Raw genomic sequence first — 17796 nt, 5'->3', positions numbered from 1 at the left:
TAATGCAGGGCAAGGGAGGGGACTTAAAGATGATGTCGTTCCTTACTAACTTCCCTAGTAGACCTCCTATATCCCAACTACACAACACTAAAAACAAAAGCCTTCCCAGCCAAGACAAGCCCCAAAATGCACTGTCACACAAATCCACATAATTCTCTTTGATGTCCCACTCCTGATGTGTTGCTGTCTGGGAATTACCATACCTCTGGAGCTCCAATCCTATTCTGGGATCCAGCACATCAACTGAAGAAATCTATGTCCATAGATTTTGGAGGTTTCAGATAAACCAACCACTAAAGTTATTTTCCAGCTTAGCTATAAACTATAATCTAAAATAAATGTTCCTATCTTTCTGGGAACATTTCCAAGGGCAAAGCAGAGTATAAAAAGTACATGAAAAGTTTGCATGTTAGTGCATGGAGCTTCCAGGCTGCATTGTAAGTAGTTCAGGTTTTGGGGTTTTCCTTTTACCTCCTCAGGTATATGGCTTCCCAAGACACAGCAGTACAAAGGGGAATGGCAGCTCACACAGGTGTCCTTATGCAAGTTCTAAAGTAGCTACCATACATCCGATTAGAAGCATAGACTCAACATGACAAAAGTCACTCTGGATTTAAGTTTTGCTTTAGTAGATTTAGGAGTCCCACAATCTCCAGTGGAGCAAGCAAACATAAAGCTGACCCATGCACGTCTCATATATGTGATGGTCATAGATATGTGTCACAGAGAAGACAGACACAGCACCCTTTTCACGTGAGAAAATTCAGTACCAGAAAGCTAAATGCACTTGCTAATCAAGCGAGTTAGGAAACCATAGCTGCTTCTTTTTCTACTCTTCTAGATGCTTGGAATTTGGATACTTGCACTATTTCTGCTCAGCACAGCAGAAGGTAAGTACACGGGGTTAGTACTTATGTAGCCTTTCTATGCTGCTGTATTTTGTGAGATATTATTCTACACTACGGTGCTTTATAACTTACTGATTGAGGTTACATGGTTCACTTTCCAGTTCAAGAATGGTGAGAAGACTGTGTGTGCATGTTGTCTTTCCTCTTCTCCACTCTGGAAATCCCACTCTAGGACACATGCAAGAAATGTTGATGTTTTCTATGTCAGAGCAAAGCTCCTGCTCTACCAAGCCTAGGAAATTATTTGTTGTACTCTTCTTTAGTAATGAAAATGGAGAAGAAGCCAGGGGCAGAGGCAGTCTGATAAGAGTATAGCTTTATATTCAGCAAAAGCCACTGGCTTGTGTAGTATAAGATTTCTCACGTACAGTGTAGTCAGCTGTTCTGCACAGTCTCAAGTTATTGCTGATTATTTGCAATATCTTGGCTTGGTATTAGGAGAAACCTATCAGCTGTCTTTGCCTCGGGGAAAACACAGCCGAGGAAAGACACCCAAGGTATGGTACAGGATACCCAAGGAGGAACGTTTGAATGTTTTGTTGATGAGCAATAGAGTGGCTTCTTTCCTTGGGGTAAACTGTAACCTTCGAAGATCTGCAAGAGGGCAACTGTTGTTCTTCACTTTCTGTAAACAGTAGGATTTTCAAGAAAACAAAAGACCTCCGGAGAAGAGATGCTACGAGTTATGACCAGCCTGCTCCACTTCTTTGCTCATTCACACATTATTACTGTCATCTGTGTGCTACAGGCAAAGAAGTTTGTTTTGAAAGGCTTGGATGTTTCTCAGATGATAAACCATGGTCTGGGACTTCGGAAAGACCAATCAGTAAATTACCCTGGGATCCAGAAGACATAAATACTCAATTCCTCCTGTACACAAGACAAAATCCTGCTAGCTATCAAGTAAGAACTATTGAGGTTTAAATATTAGTAAGAGTAAATTAGAGAGTAACTAAACACAGACTGCAGCTGTGTTCCTGGAAAGTGTTAGAAATGGCCAAACCTCCACTTTATTCAAGAGACAACCTCTTCCAGGTCCTTGGCAGGGTCTCTGGGGCAGAAGTCTCATCCTCCTCCAGCCCTCATGAAGCAACACTTACCCACGTTTTCTGTATGACCCCTGAGACGTGCTGGGAAACTGTACCTTTTTAAAATCATTGGCTATTTTTTTTTTCCACAGATAAGATGAAAACACATAAAGAGTAAAGTCTTGGCTGCTCTAAGACATGTGTCAAAGCTTGCTTTGAACGGAGATACAGACATAGTCATGTGAGCACTTACAGATGAGTTTAACATCGCATAACTTTTAAATGCCTGTACAGATGAGCATAGTTCAGGTCTTTGCAATTTTGATGAACTATTTACAGAAAGCAGATTTAAATGTTTATTAATTTAATATCTACAACAGGAGATCTCTGCAGTTGATGCCGCAACAATTGGGTACTCAAATTTTAACACAAGTAGGATAACCAGATTTCTCATACATGGATTTATAAGTAGTGGAGAAGGAAGCTGGTCGGCAGACTTGTGCGAGGTAGGTACGCATTCCTATAAATTGTCTGTTTTCTCTATTTCTAACCAATTTCTTTCGTGGTACTTGAAGTGATAAGAAAGGGGAAAGAGGCCACATTTGCAAATTGTTAGCAACTTCAATATGTAGCTCCGCACCTTAAGAAAAAACATGAGGTAAAATGCATTCAGTTCTTCTCTTGAAGTGAGTGACAACAGGATTCGGCTCAGTAAGTGCCCTTTTTCTCGGTAAAAACAACACAAACCCCAAAGCAAGATACTGCTTAGGAACTAGAATGATTCCAGAAATAACTGCAGACTCCTAACTATTGCATCATATTTCTCCAGACAAGAGACAGGTTTCTAGATGTGGAAAGTCCATCACAATGGTATGGGCTGCCACATGGGTGTTGGAGGCTCTGGACATGGGCTGACAACAGAAGCAATAAAACTGTAGAAATGTACAGCCAGGAGGGACCTTACAGAGATCGTTTTGAACAAAGCTCTCCATCTACGATTAGCTATGAACAGCGAATGAAGTAAAGCACTCCATTTTATTGTTTTTTTCACTAATTCTCCAAGATGTTTCTTGATCCTGTCCCCATACAAAGTTGCATTTTGAGCTTGTACTCTTCTCAAATCCTATAAACATGCTTTCTAAGGCAGCTAATGAAAGCTACTAGTCATATAGCACATCAAGCAAGACAGCAGCTGGTAGTATATGTCACTTTTTGGATAAAGATTTTCAACTAACTACACACAACTACAATTTGTTTAAATTCTGCATTCTTATTTTATTTATGAGAACACTATGAAAAATAATGTGAAAGTCTACTAAAATCAAGATATTTCAAATTTTTCACATCCCCATTATTTATTTCTCTTTGATACTAGGTCTAAAGAAAATAAATAAATTTGAAAGGTTCTTGTTGAATAAAAAAAAAAATCTGTTGATTATCCCTTTATGAACATTGAGGAATTATTGTTGCATTTGTTAGTTAATAATTTGTTCAAAGTATCAGAAGCAGATTGATGTTTTTCTAATTCTCAGACTCCCGTTTTCCACTCTTAGAACGAATATTCTTTCCTAGACAAGATAACTCACATTTTCCTTCAGCTAGTCCCTTAAATTCTTTTGATCAATTTTCATGAGGATGCAGAGGCATGAGATAAATATTTACATTCTTTCTTGATTACAGTGGCCTATGATTTATCACAATACTCTCATTTATTTCTTTTTTTAAAAAAAAAAAAAGTTCTCAGTGAATCTTTCCAGTAAAGAGTGTCGTGAATGGGACTGTGAATACATCAGACCTCCTATGTGCATCTGTTATTTCTTTTCCTTCCCATTAAGTAATAATCCTATCTGCATGTTTCTTTTTACCACTTCTAATATAGTCACAGACACTTCTATTGCTTTTTTTGTCCTTTGCCAGTTGTAACTTCTTTTGGATGCTTTATAATATCTGAACATAAAGCAAAGAAGAAAAAAGGTAACAAAGCTGCTAAAGCAAAATAGATGTAGTCAAACAATCCAGCTCAGAGAAGAAAAGCAAAGCTTCAGATTCTGTGGCAGACAATAAAGTATCTGCCTGTATATACATATTCCCAAATAGAGCCATAAATCTGAAATGATTATTCAGTGACAGCAGCAGTTTATGCACCCTCTTATAAACACAGATGCTCTCTTTCTTACAAACTCGTATCAGAAAAACTCTTGATTTTTATCATCAAAAATATAAACTCTAATTGAATTTGAATTAAAGAAGCACTTCTAAATCATTTAAGTGAATCAGTACATGAGTAGAGTTCTTATTTAGTGTTACATACAAAGTTTGATTGAAATAAAAAATTAAAAGTATTGTATTTATATTGTTATCATATTTATATTGGTTTTGCTTCTGCAAAAATATACTGCTGTGGGTATTTGAAATGATGGTGTGTACATTACTGAAGCGTACCACCCTACTTCAGTGTTGTGTGAGCACACACACACAACTGTGAGCAGGCATGACCACGTACACATGCTAAGGTTTTGGTTCTTAAAAGCTTCTCATACAAATTCATGCAACATTTATGAGTTGAGCTGTAATAAGCAACATGAATCAATTCCAGATAGTATTTACTGTGGGGCTGTTTGGTTTTTACTTTTGTTTTACAAAACAGAGGATGTTTGAGGTGGAAGATGTGAACTGCATCTCTGTAAACTGGGAGAATGGCGCAACCTGTCTGTACACCCAGGCATCAAACAACATCCGCGTTGTGGGCGCTGAAATAGCTTATTTTGTAAATGTTCTTCAGGTAAGAATCTTCTGGTTATAAAGCTATAGTCATAATGCTGATTTGAAAGAAACACAATTCAGGAACTTTCATGAATGCAACCAGCAGAAAACATTTTCTTCTATGCAGTGATTATTTTAGAAGTTGTGCTGAAAACGGGCTCTTTTTCCTAAAGTTAGAGAACTGTGTCACTACAGCAGGGTTAGTCAGCTTATGCATATGAAGCCCTACAAGACATCCCTATAGTACGGCCAAACATTTATTCCATAGATGTTAACAAACATAAAGTGCTGTGCAGTTTTAAACATGCAGAGATAACAGGCACAGCAAACTGCCTTTTCATGGAGACAAAACCTATCAGCCAGCTCTTGAGAATGCCAGAAACCCAGCTGGCAGCCAGCAGCAGCTGGAGGACAAGTGCTCTCAGGTGAGCAGCCACCACTGGGGACCCACCAGGTAGGACCCATCCAGCTGCCTCGGCAGACAGCTGCTGTGCACAGTGCCTAAATCTACAGAAGGTGCCATGTGCCTCTGTTCTTAGCTTCTTTTCTTTAACTTCACATGGGGAGCGATGCTTGGTTTGGAGCCTTCTTTTAATCTAAGTGATTTCAACACACATTTTCCATAAGAGAACTACACATTACCTAAATGGGTAGTATGGTGGGTCTAGGAGTGATCTGACCTATGTCTCACTCTCTACATCTGCATTGCAGCCACTGAATTACTGTCCAAAAAGGCTGAAGGCATCTCTCCTTTTGCATCCTCCTCCAGCTGCATGTGTTGCCTGACCTGCCAGGTGTAACTGAGAATTCCTGCTCAGCTGAATCTTGCAAGCCAGATAAGCATCCTGTGAATCTTAACGGGGCTAGAAAGTAAGATGGATGCAGAGCCTCTCAGGGCTCTACTGACAGAGCTGTCTAGAGTTTTAACAGCCTCCAGACGAGGACAGCAGCTGAATAAGGAGTTTTGAAAAAATCTGTGTTTTGGGCATAAGTACCTAAATTGGCAAAGAGATGCTGAAATCCTATAGGAGTTCCTGAGTCTATAGTCAAATTAAAAGTAGTTTTTCAGCCCCTTTTTACTCCTCCCTGTTGTTGAAAACAGAAGCAGTAATTTTTTTATATTGCTATTTTCTCAGGAGCAATATGGATACTCTCCAGCCAATGTTCATCTGATTGGCCACAGCCTTGGAGCACATGCAGCAGGAGAGGCTGGCAAGAGGAAGGCAGGGATTGGAAGAATAACTGGTAAGTCAGTGACTTAAGTCACAGCTCATACTAAAGACACCACTATTTAAGAAAACATTGCAGTTCATTTTCTGTTACGATTGTATTTGATTGTGGGCTGTAGTTTAGTCAAGGGTAATTTGGGTAATCTAGAACTGAGCCTCTTCTCACAGTACACAGAGGAGCAGAGCCCAGGTAAGTGTGGGAAAACAGACAGTACAATGATTATTTTCCTTGCATATTTACACAGTAAGGGAAAGGCTCCATACGGCTGGCAGAGCCAGAATGCCCCCTGCACTAACACTGGTTGACTTGCTGATACATATTAATGGCTGCAGCAATCTCTACAGAGCTTGCTTTCTGGAGCTCCAGCCTAGCAGTGTCACTGCCCAGACTGGTGCCAGTTTGGAGCAGGATGGGAATGATTCTGTAACACAACTACATTCCATTGTGGCTGCTAAAATGCAAACTCGCAATAGCTAACATATAACCAGAACCAACTTTAGCTGCCATGATTTTTTTTTTCAAATGTATTTGTTCAGCACTACTGTAATAGGACAGATCAGGAGAGTAATCCCTACCTTCTTTGTTTTAGCAGTCTTTCTCCTGCTGTTTTCATCTTTCCTTAACCTGGCCTCTTATAGCAGCACATTGATGCGCAACATCACCCACAGCTTGCAGGTCCCTCCAAAGCATGCTAGAAGCAGTGCAACAGTGAGCAGTTAGTTATTTTGTACTGTTGTTTTGTTAACAACTATCATTTCCCAGAAAAGGATGGACTAAACGTGCCGTTTCAGCAGCGGTAGGCTAACCTTCCTGATACCTCACTCATTAACATCTTGTTTTGCTATGTCTGTGTAAACTTTTCATCCAGTAGAGCACATTAACAGCAATTTTTATTATTATTTCCAGCAAACTTTCTAAAGTTTAATTTCTTCACTTAACTGTTGATATACTAAATCTCCGAATTTCCTTGGCAGAAAAAAATTGAGTCACATAGGACTATCATCTGTCCAGATTCAAGGAGACCGACTACGAATCTGCACACACATTTACAGAAACAGTCAGATTTCAACAGAATCCTCTATTTCTTTGAGCGAGATCACAGGCATTATGTTTATACAATCTGCCTTAGTTTGAGCAACACAATCTCACTCCTACTTTCTAGATAATGTCAGATCTGACTGATCTGAAAGTGAAAGCCACGGCCCCCCACCCCCCTCATTTTCACTATATTTCTAAGTAATAGCCTGTCCCTTTTAAGCACTCCCACGTTTCTGAGTTTAGATATTTTTAAGACATACAATCTTGTTCTCCTAATTTTTGGTCAGCTCTACTGATGCAGTTTTCGTTTCTCCAGCACTGAATTGCTCTGTTGTCTTTCCTGTTCTGAGTCACACACACTACACTGAGAAAGTGAGGAAGCCTCTTGCTAGTGCTGAGCTGGGTTTTCCTGTTCAGTTCTTTCAGATCAGGCATTTTTGCTTCTGATTTGTTTTATAGCTGTCCACGTCACCTTGAATATGCAGACTCTGGACATCCTCCACTGGTCCCATAAATAGTGTCTGTGTCTCACACGATACAACAGATGAAGCCTTTGTGACTATTGGCCAGATGCGTTTTCATTTTCCCTTTGATCCAAGTTTTCATTTTCCAGCACCCTTTGGCTTGTAATCTGGTCTCTACCCACGCCAGCTGAGAGCAAATGACGTTTGAAGGAACTGTTTTGCAACAGTGCAAGACTTAAATGATGAAAACGCGTACGGCCAAGAGGCAACGCGAAGCTCCATGGAAGCGTGGGCTGTCTCAGCCCCTCTGCCCACAGCAGGAACATCAGTGCAACATAACCCCTGCGTAACCACTCGCCATATCCCTGCGCTGTTCTCCAAGGGCGAGCCCTCATCTTTTTTAAATCATTTAACTGACTCTTTAAAAAAAAAACAAATGGCAATCAAATAGGCATATTTATTGCAGTATGTATTAATTTCTAAAAGATATTCCAGAGACTTTACAAAGCAGAGACCCCCATTTCGAGTATTTTAAAGTCTCCAATACTATCCCAGAGAATGAAATTGAAAGAGGTATTATCAGCTAAACTTGAGATCAGACCACTCCTTTCTCAAAATACAGGTAACTCACCCTGCAGTCTGTGCTCTTTAGCAATTTCTTAACATGTTCAGCACTTCCAGAGTTTAAAGCTATGGGCTTGATCTCCTTATTCATCTTGCAGGCAGCTCCAAGGGCATCGTACATTAAGCACAGTGACCTTTCATACACAAAAGACATTTTTGGATATTATTAACACAGCCCTTTTCCATTGTTACTTGTCCTCAGGGATTTCAGGCTTGGTGAACCTTGGACTAATAGCCTACAAAATTCAGCCTAAAAGCAAAACAAAATCTGCTGCCCACAGGCAACAAGAGATGCAAGTATAAGGCAGCAAAAATTGTGCAATTTGCAAGACTTTACAAGCTCCTGAAATTGCAGCAGCAATTTAGGAAGCAAATGAGTTCTGTTTTCTGCTAGGATCAAAAGGAAAGATCATCACTTCAAAACTACAGGTTTTTACAAAATCTGACTGGAGCCACAAGTAGACAGGCTGGTTTCAACACCTCCAAGCACATGGGGTGCTATCAGCATCAATTCGTGTTTTAAGTAGCCTCAGACAAGGTACTCTAGAAATCATGCAGATAGATCAGCTATATGGGATGCAGACACAGCTACCTCAAATTGAGTAACGTTATTAAAGGGAAGATTAAAAAAAAAAATGTTATATCCAAGTGTTGAGATTCCATATTGATGTAAATCAGTAAAATTTAATAGACTTCACACAGGTAACCCTTTTTCCTTTCTTGGAGAAAGCTACTTGGTAAGAGAGAGCACACATCATTCATTGATTAATGCCTATACTACTTAGATGTAAGAAACCATCGATAACTATATAGGTGATATTCATTACATACAATTACAGTCTCATGTAAAATGATACATCTGTATCTTTTTATCTATACATAACACTGGTCTTTTTCTTTCAGGGCTGGACCCTGCTCAACCTTATTTTCAAGACACTCCAATTGAAGTCAGACTGGACGCATCTGATGCGGAGTTTGTTGATGTTATCCACACAGATATAGCCCCCACAATCCCCTATTTAGGTAGGTATTCAGCTCTACTGTAGTAATACTGAATTATTTAGGTCCTGTGGCCCTTAAGTATCCTGATCCTTCATCAACTCAGTTGTTCTGGGTGGTGCATAGACAACAGAACAAATACATCATTCTGGTCACTAAAAGCTCATATCCTGAAACAATAAGCACAGGCAAACTTCAAGCCAGCAACTATGAGGCAACGTGAATTTAAAACGTGCTTACCTCTGCTTTAAACACTTCAGGTTTTGGAATAAGCACAGCTATAGGACATCTTGACTTTTATCCAAACGGAGGAGAGGAAATGCCAGGGTGTGATAAGAACGCCATTTCAGAGATCGTAGATATTGATGGCATCTGGGAAGGTAAGCATGTTGATTACATTACAAATTCAGGGTAAGGTCCCTCCTCACAACGTAACGACTTAACTTTTCTCAGTTCAGGTGTTTTGCATCAGCTTTTGGTGCGTCCACCAGCAGCCGCAGCTGCGGAGTGCGGTGAAACTGTTAATATGCTCAAAACACACCATCTTCCAGAGCTTATTCAAAAATAAACAGGACAAAGGGTTTGCCTCTGGAAAGTAGCCTCCCCTGAAGTATCTAACAGCAGAAATAAAAGTTACTGAAACGGTGCCAAAAATTTTGAAGGGTCTGTAAGAACACACTTCACTTTGTTTCTATGCAGCTGCCCAGCAGCAGTACTGGGTGGAGTAGGGCAATGACGCAGCTGCTTCCGTTAGGGTATCTTCAGCTGCAATTCTTCTGAGACAGAGCAATTAATTTATTTTTTTTTAATTACCTATTACAATCTAGGCTGCATTAAAGCAATGCCATTGTGTCTATTTTTAGTCAGCTAAAAAAAGATTGGCACGTAGCTGCTCAGATTCGCAGTTCTTTGTTGTTTTACATGGTTCTAATAAAAGCTCCAAGCATTAGAAAATTTCCATGTGTCTTTATAAAGTTAAATTGCACATAATATTAAAAAAAAAAAAAAAACAAAAAACAAGATTTCTGCTGTCAAGATTTTTCAGTACATTATCCGAGCTATTTCTTACATCACTGCAAACACCTTAAACTCTGAGAATCCATGAACTTATTTGTGATAACTACCCTTTTTCTCTAGGTTTTATTCAATGCAGCTGGAGGTACTACTTTTTTCTTTTTCTTTTTTTTTGATAAGAGTAAACTTGTTATCAATAATGGGGAATTAAAGCACAAAGAAATAACTGTGTTGCATATGATCTTCTTTTTAACCTAAAGTCAGGAAAATAAAGGTAACACAAAGGAAAATAATATATTCATTATTTTAATTTTAAGAGTGTCCCTTCCTTAAGCACCCCTCAAATAATAATAATAATTTTGTTTTGAAGTCCTCAGCTGGAGCAAATCAGCATTGCCCTAGGAAGTTCACTGTTAAATACTTTTCATTTGGTTTTCTTTTGTTATGGTAATGTAACTGTTGCCTACAAAAGACCTGCTTCCTGCGGCTCTCATTTCTATTGTGAAACTCGGTCAGATTACTTGAATAAGTGTTGGGGAGAGGAGGGGAGGGCAGGGGCTGGGCTGAGCTACACAATCAGTCTCCACAAAGCGTTTTAAGTTTGCATTTTATACCTGTTGAGTCAATGACATTTGTTATAGCATCAATTCATTGTAAAACCGAGCTTCAAACTTTATGTTTTGTACTCCAAGAATTGTGACAAGGCTTTTGAGGAGGAACGAGGAATCTCAATGACATGGCAAGGGCTATGCCAGCATCTTTCCTTGAATGGTAACAGAAAGAACGAGCTAACCTGGGAGCATCTTTTCACAGGAACTACGAACTTTGTGGCTTGCAACCACTTGCGGAGTTACAAGTATTACGCTGACAGTATTATCTACCCTGATGGATTTCTAGGCTATGCTTGTGATTCATATGATGTTTTTGAAACAGTAAGTATGTCTCAGAGACTCAGGATGGGCCATCTAGAAAATAGTGGCTCTTACACGTACATCTGAAATTCAATGTATTCATGATAGCTTGCACACAACGACTGCATCCATAAGAGAATTAAGTGTCAGACATCTTAGAATCATGGAATGGTTTGGGTTGGAAGAGACCTCAAAGATCATTTAGTTCCAACCCCCCTGCCATGGGCAGGGAAACCCTCCACTACACCAGATTGCCCAAAACATCATCCAACCTGGCTTTGAACACTTCCAGGGATGGGGCATCTACAACTTCTCTGGGCAACCTGTTCCAGTACCTCACCACCCTCAGAGTGAAAAATTTCTTCCTTATATCTAATCTAAATCTCCCCTCTTTCAGTTTGAATCCATTGCCCCTTGTCCTGTTGCTACATGGCCTTGTAAAAAGTCCCTCTCCTGCTTTCCTGTAAGCCTCCTTTAAGTACTGGAAGGCTGCTATAAGATCACCCCAGAGCCTTCTCTTCTCCAGGCTGAACAGGCCTAACTCTATAGCTCATGCAGTTGACACACGTCAATGTAGGAAAAGGCAACAACAAAACAGGGATGCTCCTGGTTCTGCACTGATGTGACAGCCCTGAGGCAATTCTGGAGCTAGCCTGGCTTCCCCAGGCCTGCTCTGCTGCATCAAACTGGGGAAGAGGTAAGGAGGGGAGCCTGCCCCTGCAATCACCAAATGTATTTATCAAACAGCAATGAGTGTAATCCCATCCCGTAGCAGGTGAGCTTTCAAACATAGCTTAAATACCTTCTTTTCAAAACAAGAAGTAAAATAATATGTGATGGCCTGATGGGGTCAGTGTTTTGGTGACTGAAGGTGGCCTCAGGGACAAGGTGCAATGGTTTACGGACTAGGTCAGGAAGTCCTTCTCTGTCCCAGACTGGGAGACAAGGAACTACAGCCTAAGAGTAGCAGGGAGGTAATGGGCTCATCATATCCTACAGGCAGAAGTAATATAGTGCTTTGGCTGACCTTTATAAATTCTGGGCAGGTGACAGAGATCACACTTCTCAGATCACTTTGGGAGAAGGTGACTACCTACTTCTGTCACCACAGTAGAAAGCTGCTTTCACAGCAAAAATGTGCTTCGTTTTCAAGACAAAGCCTTTCTTGACCCAACCCAAAGGTATAAGGAGACACCATTCTTCTTCATCTGTTGCTGGGAAGGACATCTCCTCCTCCCTGCCACAGTTCAAGACTATTCAAGGATGTCACTGATGCGGCTGGGTTGAGGTAAATGGCATGAGGAATAAACATAACACCCTGAAAAATTGGAGCCTTTAGAAAGTTGGCTAGCTTATATGATCTTTCTCAAGTCACAGAAAGGGTTACCTGAAATCTATTGTTGCTGTGACACAGGGCCAGTTAGGTGGGTATGTTAAAAATAAGTTCTATTACTATTTTTTTTCTTGGGTGAATAATTTTATTAATAGATACATTTATTTTCACTAGGAAAGCTGTTTCCCATGCCCAGAAGAGGGATGCCCAAATATGGGTCACTTCGCAGATAAATTCAAAAGCCAAATCAAAAACGATACTCTGAAACTTTACCTAAATACCGCCGAGTCCAAGGATTTTCCTCGTGAGTTTTGATTGCTTCCATTCCTACCTACTCCTCATAAACAAACCTTTTTGTTTTCCTGGTTTACAATTAATTTTAACAGATGAACAGAACTCATAGCAGTGCAACGGGTCTTCAGTCCTTCATGGCTTTTCCTTTTTTTCTCCAATACTAGTGTAGTGCTCAGTTTTGGGTCCTCCAGTGCAAGAAAGAAGGTGACAAACTATCAAGTCCAGTGGAGGTCACTGAGATGTTTAGGGGGCTGCACTACAAGATACATGGAGAAAGGAGGATAGGCAATGCACAGAAGTCACAGCAAGAGTTTTTTATTAAATAGTATGAAAATTACTGTCACAATGACAGTGTTTAACACGCAGGAAGAGTACCCCAGAGAGGCTACGCAATCTCCACCTTTGGAGATGTTCAAAACTCAGTTTGACAAAGGTCAAGAATGAGCCAGTCACAGCTGTCCCTGCTTTGAGAAGTGGATGGCCCGGGAGACCTCCATTACAACCTAGGTTGTCCTAAACGTCAGCTCTTACAACATGGTTCTTCATTTGCCTTTGTAAACATGAATCAGAGGGAGAAGAGATGCTTTTGCAAATTGTGTGCTAAAAGAAATTTCCCACCCACAAAAATGATTTTCCTTGGGCTTCAAAATGTTTTTACACTCCTTTTACACTACTTATATTCTGATATGTATCCCTGTTAATTCCTGACACCCCCTTCTTTCCAGCTTCACTGTATATGAAAAACTTTGTGGTCAAAATGCTGAGATCTATATTGTGTTTACCATGTCATGGACTAGCTGCTTCTTTTTTTTCTCCTCCCAGAAAGTAACACAAATGTCTATCCATTTCTCAGGTTGATCTCATTAGGAAATAATGACAGAAGTGACTCATAGTGGTTTGTATTTGTTTTGCATGGTTATAACCCAAGGAAGAGCACCAAGATTCAGGTGTGAGAGAGCATTGTGTTAACCTCTTTCAGCCTAGACAGTCTGCAATGTAGCCTTGAGGTGAAAGGCAGTGATTATTTTCTTTGCTTTCAAATACATTGTACAGACTAAAAAAAACCCCACATTTGATATTTTGGAGGCTGTTTCTCCCTGCATATAATCTAACTTACTGTATTTCTGCTGCGTAGTTTGGAGGTACAAAGTAACTGTGACGCTCTCTGGAAAGAAGAAAGTTAGAGGATACGTAAATATTGCCCTGTACGGAAGTGGTGGGAACACAAGGCAACATCAGATCTTCCAGTAAGTTCAAACTTCCATGGAAAAGAAATTCTAAAATATTTAATTAATATCTTCAATTAATGTTTCTGTTTAAATTGGTCCTATTTTACAGACCACATTCTATCCCCAGATACAGCTCTCTGATAAAACTGCAGTGACAATTCGCTCTGGATTTGAAGGCAGAAGTTTAGGATGCAGGATTTTAAAATGTTAGAAAAGAGTTTGTTTGCTGGAAAGTTTCACTTGTTTGCTGTATCACTGAGGTCTTGCTGGACCTACACCAGCAGAATTCTGATTCTTTGTCTTTCACGGGCTTGTAAAATGTTGCTGCTAAAGATACCTCATGATTTACTACTGCTTTTTGCGGCTCACAACTTTGTTTGCTGACACTGAAGCAGCTTGCTTGCCTCATGTGGTTTTGTTTCTTTGCATTTTTCCTGTTTGTTTCAACTAAAACATTTGAAATGATGAAAAATAGGGAAAAGGCATTTAGATGTGGGTTTTGAGGTTGTTTGTTTTTTTTTTTTTTTTTTGTTTATTGACAACTATGTCACTTCCACTTTTCCAAGAAGGACTCCACACTTGGCAGTAGGTGTTTGCTCTGAGTTGATTCTTGTTTGCAGGCATCCATGCATTCACCTGAGATCAGTCTGCCAACACTGAATACACTCCAGCACTCTCTAGTTGCTATTTACAGGGCCTGTGTCAATTCAATTCTGGGAAGTGAACATTTTTTTTTTTACCCAGCAAATCTTGTTCCAACCTACCAGGCACCAATGTGGATCCAGCCAAGAAACAGAAAGGCAAAAGAATTTTGTCTCGTCTCTCGTTACTTCTGCCACCACAAGCCTGTTTATACGGAGAAGAGTAAACATGCTCCTCTGAAGGCGGATGAATGAGAGTGCAAAGCTGGAGGAAGGAATAAAAATCATATCTTTCTCATGAAGCTTGTTAAAACTGTAGAGGATTCTTCTGGGTGGTTCTGCTGGGACCTCTCCTTCCCCCCCCCCCGCCATGTTTCTCAGGTCATGTCTACAATAACAGCTCTGCAGTGATAAAGCCACCACACATTCAAATCTCTGATTTCATACAGAAGGGGCAAATTTAAGAAAGTAGTCCACCTTCAGAGCATGGGGGTGGGAGGGGGGCAAAGGAGAGGATCAGAGAAGCATTGGCTTGTATGCAGTGAGATATAGTAGCCAAAGCCATTACCAGTCTCAAACTGTTGCCATTTAGAGCACGTTATAGTGATGCAAGGGGAAATAAGTAGCCAGAGAGCAGGTGTACATTTGACTCAGCCATGGTGCTGCAAGTGTGGGAATCACTGCTAAAGACCCAGGTTGAGCAGCTGATGGATAATATTTTTGGCCACGCCAAACAAATCCAACATCTGTATCATATAAATTAATTAACATTAAATGAAAATTTCACTTCTGTGCAAAAAACCCTGCCTACACAATCAACACGGAGCAAGCTCTACCTTCTTCATGGGATTTGTCATGTAAGTGAGTCTTCATTGTGAGGAGTGACTGCAGCACATCAGGCCTACCTGCCTTTGCTTCTTCTGACCAATTTGGGGTGAATTATGTTGAAAAAAGGACAGTAATGTCGTTACCGTTTTATAAGCTAAATAATATTGTCTCTTTGCTAACTTTCTACTCACTACCACAGCCAATCAGTTGACAGGACTGACAATTAATATTGAATGCCAGCATGCCTCACATCCATAAAATGTTATTTTTCACAGGGGAACCCTCCAACCGGACAACACTTACACAAGCCTCATTGATGCAGAAATTAACGTTGGAACACTTACAAAGGTTAAATTTCTCTGGAACAACAACTGGTTAAATCCAACTCTTCCTAAACTAGGAGCTGCAACTGTCACAGTACAATCTGGAGAAACTGGAGAAGAGTAAGTATACCCATTGTGAAAATCCTGAAAGTTACTTGGGAGGATAAGTGGCAAAATTATGTGTGGTGAAAAAGCATTTTCACAAGAAAAGCTATTTAAAGCATTCAAAGACTCTCAAGAAAACCTTTTCTTTCCTTCCTTTCAAGACACTGTTCATCCATAGTTCAATTCACTAGTACTTCAACCCTTTGCCTTAAATAACTTCAAAGACAAACTTAAAATATTTCCAGGCTTCAGAAGAGCAAACTTCCTGTATAACCCTTTGGGTGAGAAAAATTAGCGCTGGCTTGGATTATCAGCATCATTCTTGCCAAGCTCCTACTGTCCACAAGAACTGGTTATCTGTGTCTGAGCTTGTGTTAGAATGTCTGATTCACTGTCAGCTGGAACCAATGGAAATTTTCTGTTGATGTTGATGGTCCCTGAGATCATGATTGGCAAAAGAGAACCGTGATAATAAGTCTACCCTTCTAATGAACAAGACTAATACTTTGAAGCTGTGCCTGAAAGGGTACATCTAAAGCTAAGGGAAACAGGCTAGAACTGATTTCTCTATGCTTTGTTGAATATGGATGTTCAGATTATAGGATTGTGATTTACTGATCCAGTTTTACTCATGTTCCTGGACTGTTTTTTTTTTAAATCTCCCTCGTTTACTTGACTGGTTATGTTATTTTATCCATCCTATGGTTAGGTATCTAGAAGAGGAGGTACAGTATATGTTTTAGACCCATATACAAATTCATAGTTAAAATGCCATTGCTTAAAAGACAATAGAGGAAATGTAGTTTCAAGCAAAGCAAAATGATCACAGCCCAGCAGCATTACCTTTAAGCAGAGCTCCCAAGTCCAGTTGTAGTTCCTGCTCACCAAAGCACGTTGCTGATGAAGAGTATTCCTGTAGATATGTGCTCATTCTTTTGTTGACTCATGCCCTTTGCACAAGTAGTTGTGATCATCTACACAGTGACAGTAGCGCAAAATCTGGAAAAAAGAAAAAGAAATTAAAATGAAAGGAAGGCAAGCAGTCAGCCAGAATGAATACAGTCCATCAATACTTTTCCCAATCAGTGATATTTCAAACTTAGGAGCTCAAAGTATTTTGTGTTCAGTTGTGTCAAATGACAAATCAGGTTGACTTATATTAGAACAAATCTACTTGTATAATCTTAAAAATCTTGACAACTCAAGGCACTCATATATTTTTGTTTTCCTCAAGATTCCTCTTCTGTGGTTCCGAGACGGTGAGGGAGGAGGTTCTGCAAACTCTTACTGCTTGCTAACAGCACATCTGGGCACCCAAAACCTTGCTACCAATAAAAGCTAGTCATGCATAAAACACTGGAGTCTGCAGTCACTGCAGTTATAATACTGGTGATGTGGGTTGGGGTTTTTTACTGGTTCAGGGCGGGGAGTGTGTGCCTGTGGATGCCTGTCTATAGACAAAATTTTTAGAATAGCTTTAGGAGTGAATGAGCTGAAGTCCATTGAAAAATTCTGCTATTTCAGCCCGTTTCAAAATAATTTCAGACTGAAGGCTAAGCCGAGAAATAGTGTGAAATAAAGATGAAACAGAGATAGCAGGGTGAGTGGTTACAAAATGAGGCTGGAAGTTTACTATTAATTACCTGTTAGAGATGGAACAGGGAATATGATGGAGAACCGATAACGTGTTTTGGTGTGTTAATGCTGAACTAAGCTTGGGCCACGTGATCTGGATAGAATTGAGAAAGCTGCATAGCAAATTTCAAATGTTAATGAAGTTTCACTAACATGCTTATAGTCACAACAATCACCAATGTGTCCCAAAATCCCATATGCTTGCCCTGAGCCTTGAACAAAACTGCCAAATGATGAAGCTGTCAAGTCACAAAAGTGGTAAAGCAAGAGGGAGCCACTTCTTGCTCTGCTTTTTGACAAACACATTTGGCTGAAGTGTGGACAGTTCACAAGTCCATTTCTGTCCCTAAGTAATCCTGTCTCAGCTCCTTCAGCCTGCTACTGGGGAAGTGCTCTGTTTCTCCTCTGCTCCCAGAGCAACCCCATCCT

General features: G+C 40.1%; 1 protein-coding gene across 1 annotated transcript; it reads left to right on the top strand.

Annotated features, from left to right (window-relative positions):
* Positions 1–841: 841 nt before the first annotated feature.
* Positions 842–17030, top strand: LOC104382809 (pancreatic lipase-related protein 2). The gene is made up of 12 exons (XM_086616425.1): positions 842–890; positions 1657–1811; positions 2317–2442; positions 4584–4718; positions 5836–5944; positions 8959–9078; positions 9315–9434; positions 10882–11000; positions 12487–12616; positions 13742–13853; positions 15580–15747; positions 16967–17030. Exons 1-12 carry the CDS (start codon positions 842–844, stop codon positions 17028–17030), a joined length of 1407 nt encoding a protein of 468 aa, XP_086472551.1.
* The last annotated feature ends 766 nt before the right edge of the window (positions 17031–17796 follow it).

The sequence above is a fragment of the Tauraco erythrolophus genome, chromosome 9 (genome assembly GCF_009769465.1).
Source record: "Tauraco erythrolophus isolate bTauEry1 chromosome 9, bTauEry1.pri, whole genome shotgun sequence".
In the NCBI taxonomy this organism is placed as follows: Eukaryota; Metazoa; Chordata; class Aves; order Musophagiformes; family Musophagidae; genus Tauraco; species Tauraco erythrolophus.
Note: the sequence above shows the minus strand (reverse complement) of the source record. Positions and strands in the feature narration are given on the sequence as shown.

Excerpts from the sequence above, each read along its gene's own strand:
- LOC104382809 (XM_086616425.1), top strand. The coding sequence starts at position 842 with ATGCTTGGAATTTGGATACTTGCACTATTTCTGCTCAGCACAGCAGAA. Across the intron at positions 2,443-4,583 it reads GGTCGGCAGACTTGTGCGAG|AGGATGTTTGAGGTGGAAGA; the intron begins GTAGGTACGCAT and ends TTTACAAAACAG. Across the intron at positions 11,001-12,486 it reads CATATGATGTTTTTGAAACA|GAAAGCTGTTTCCCATGCCC; the intron begins GTAAGTATGTCT and ends TATTTTCACTAG.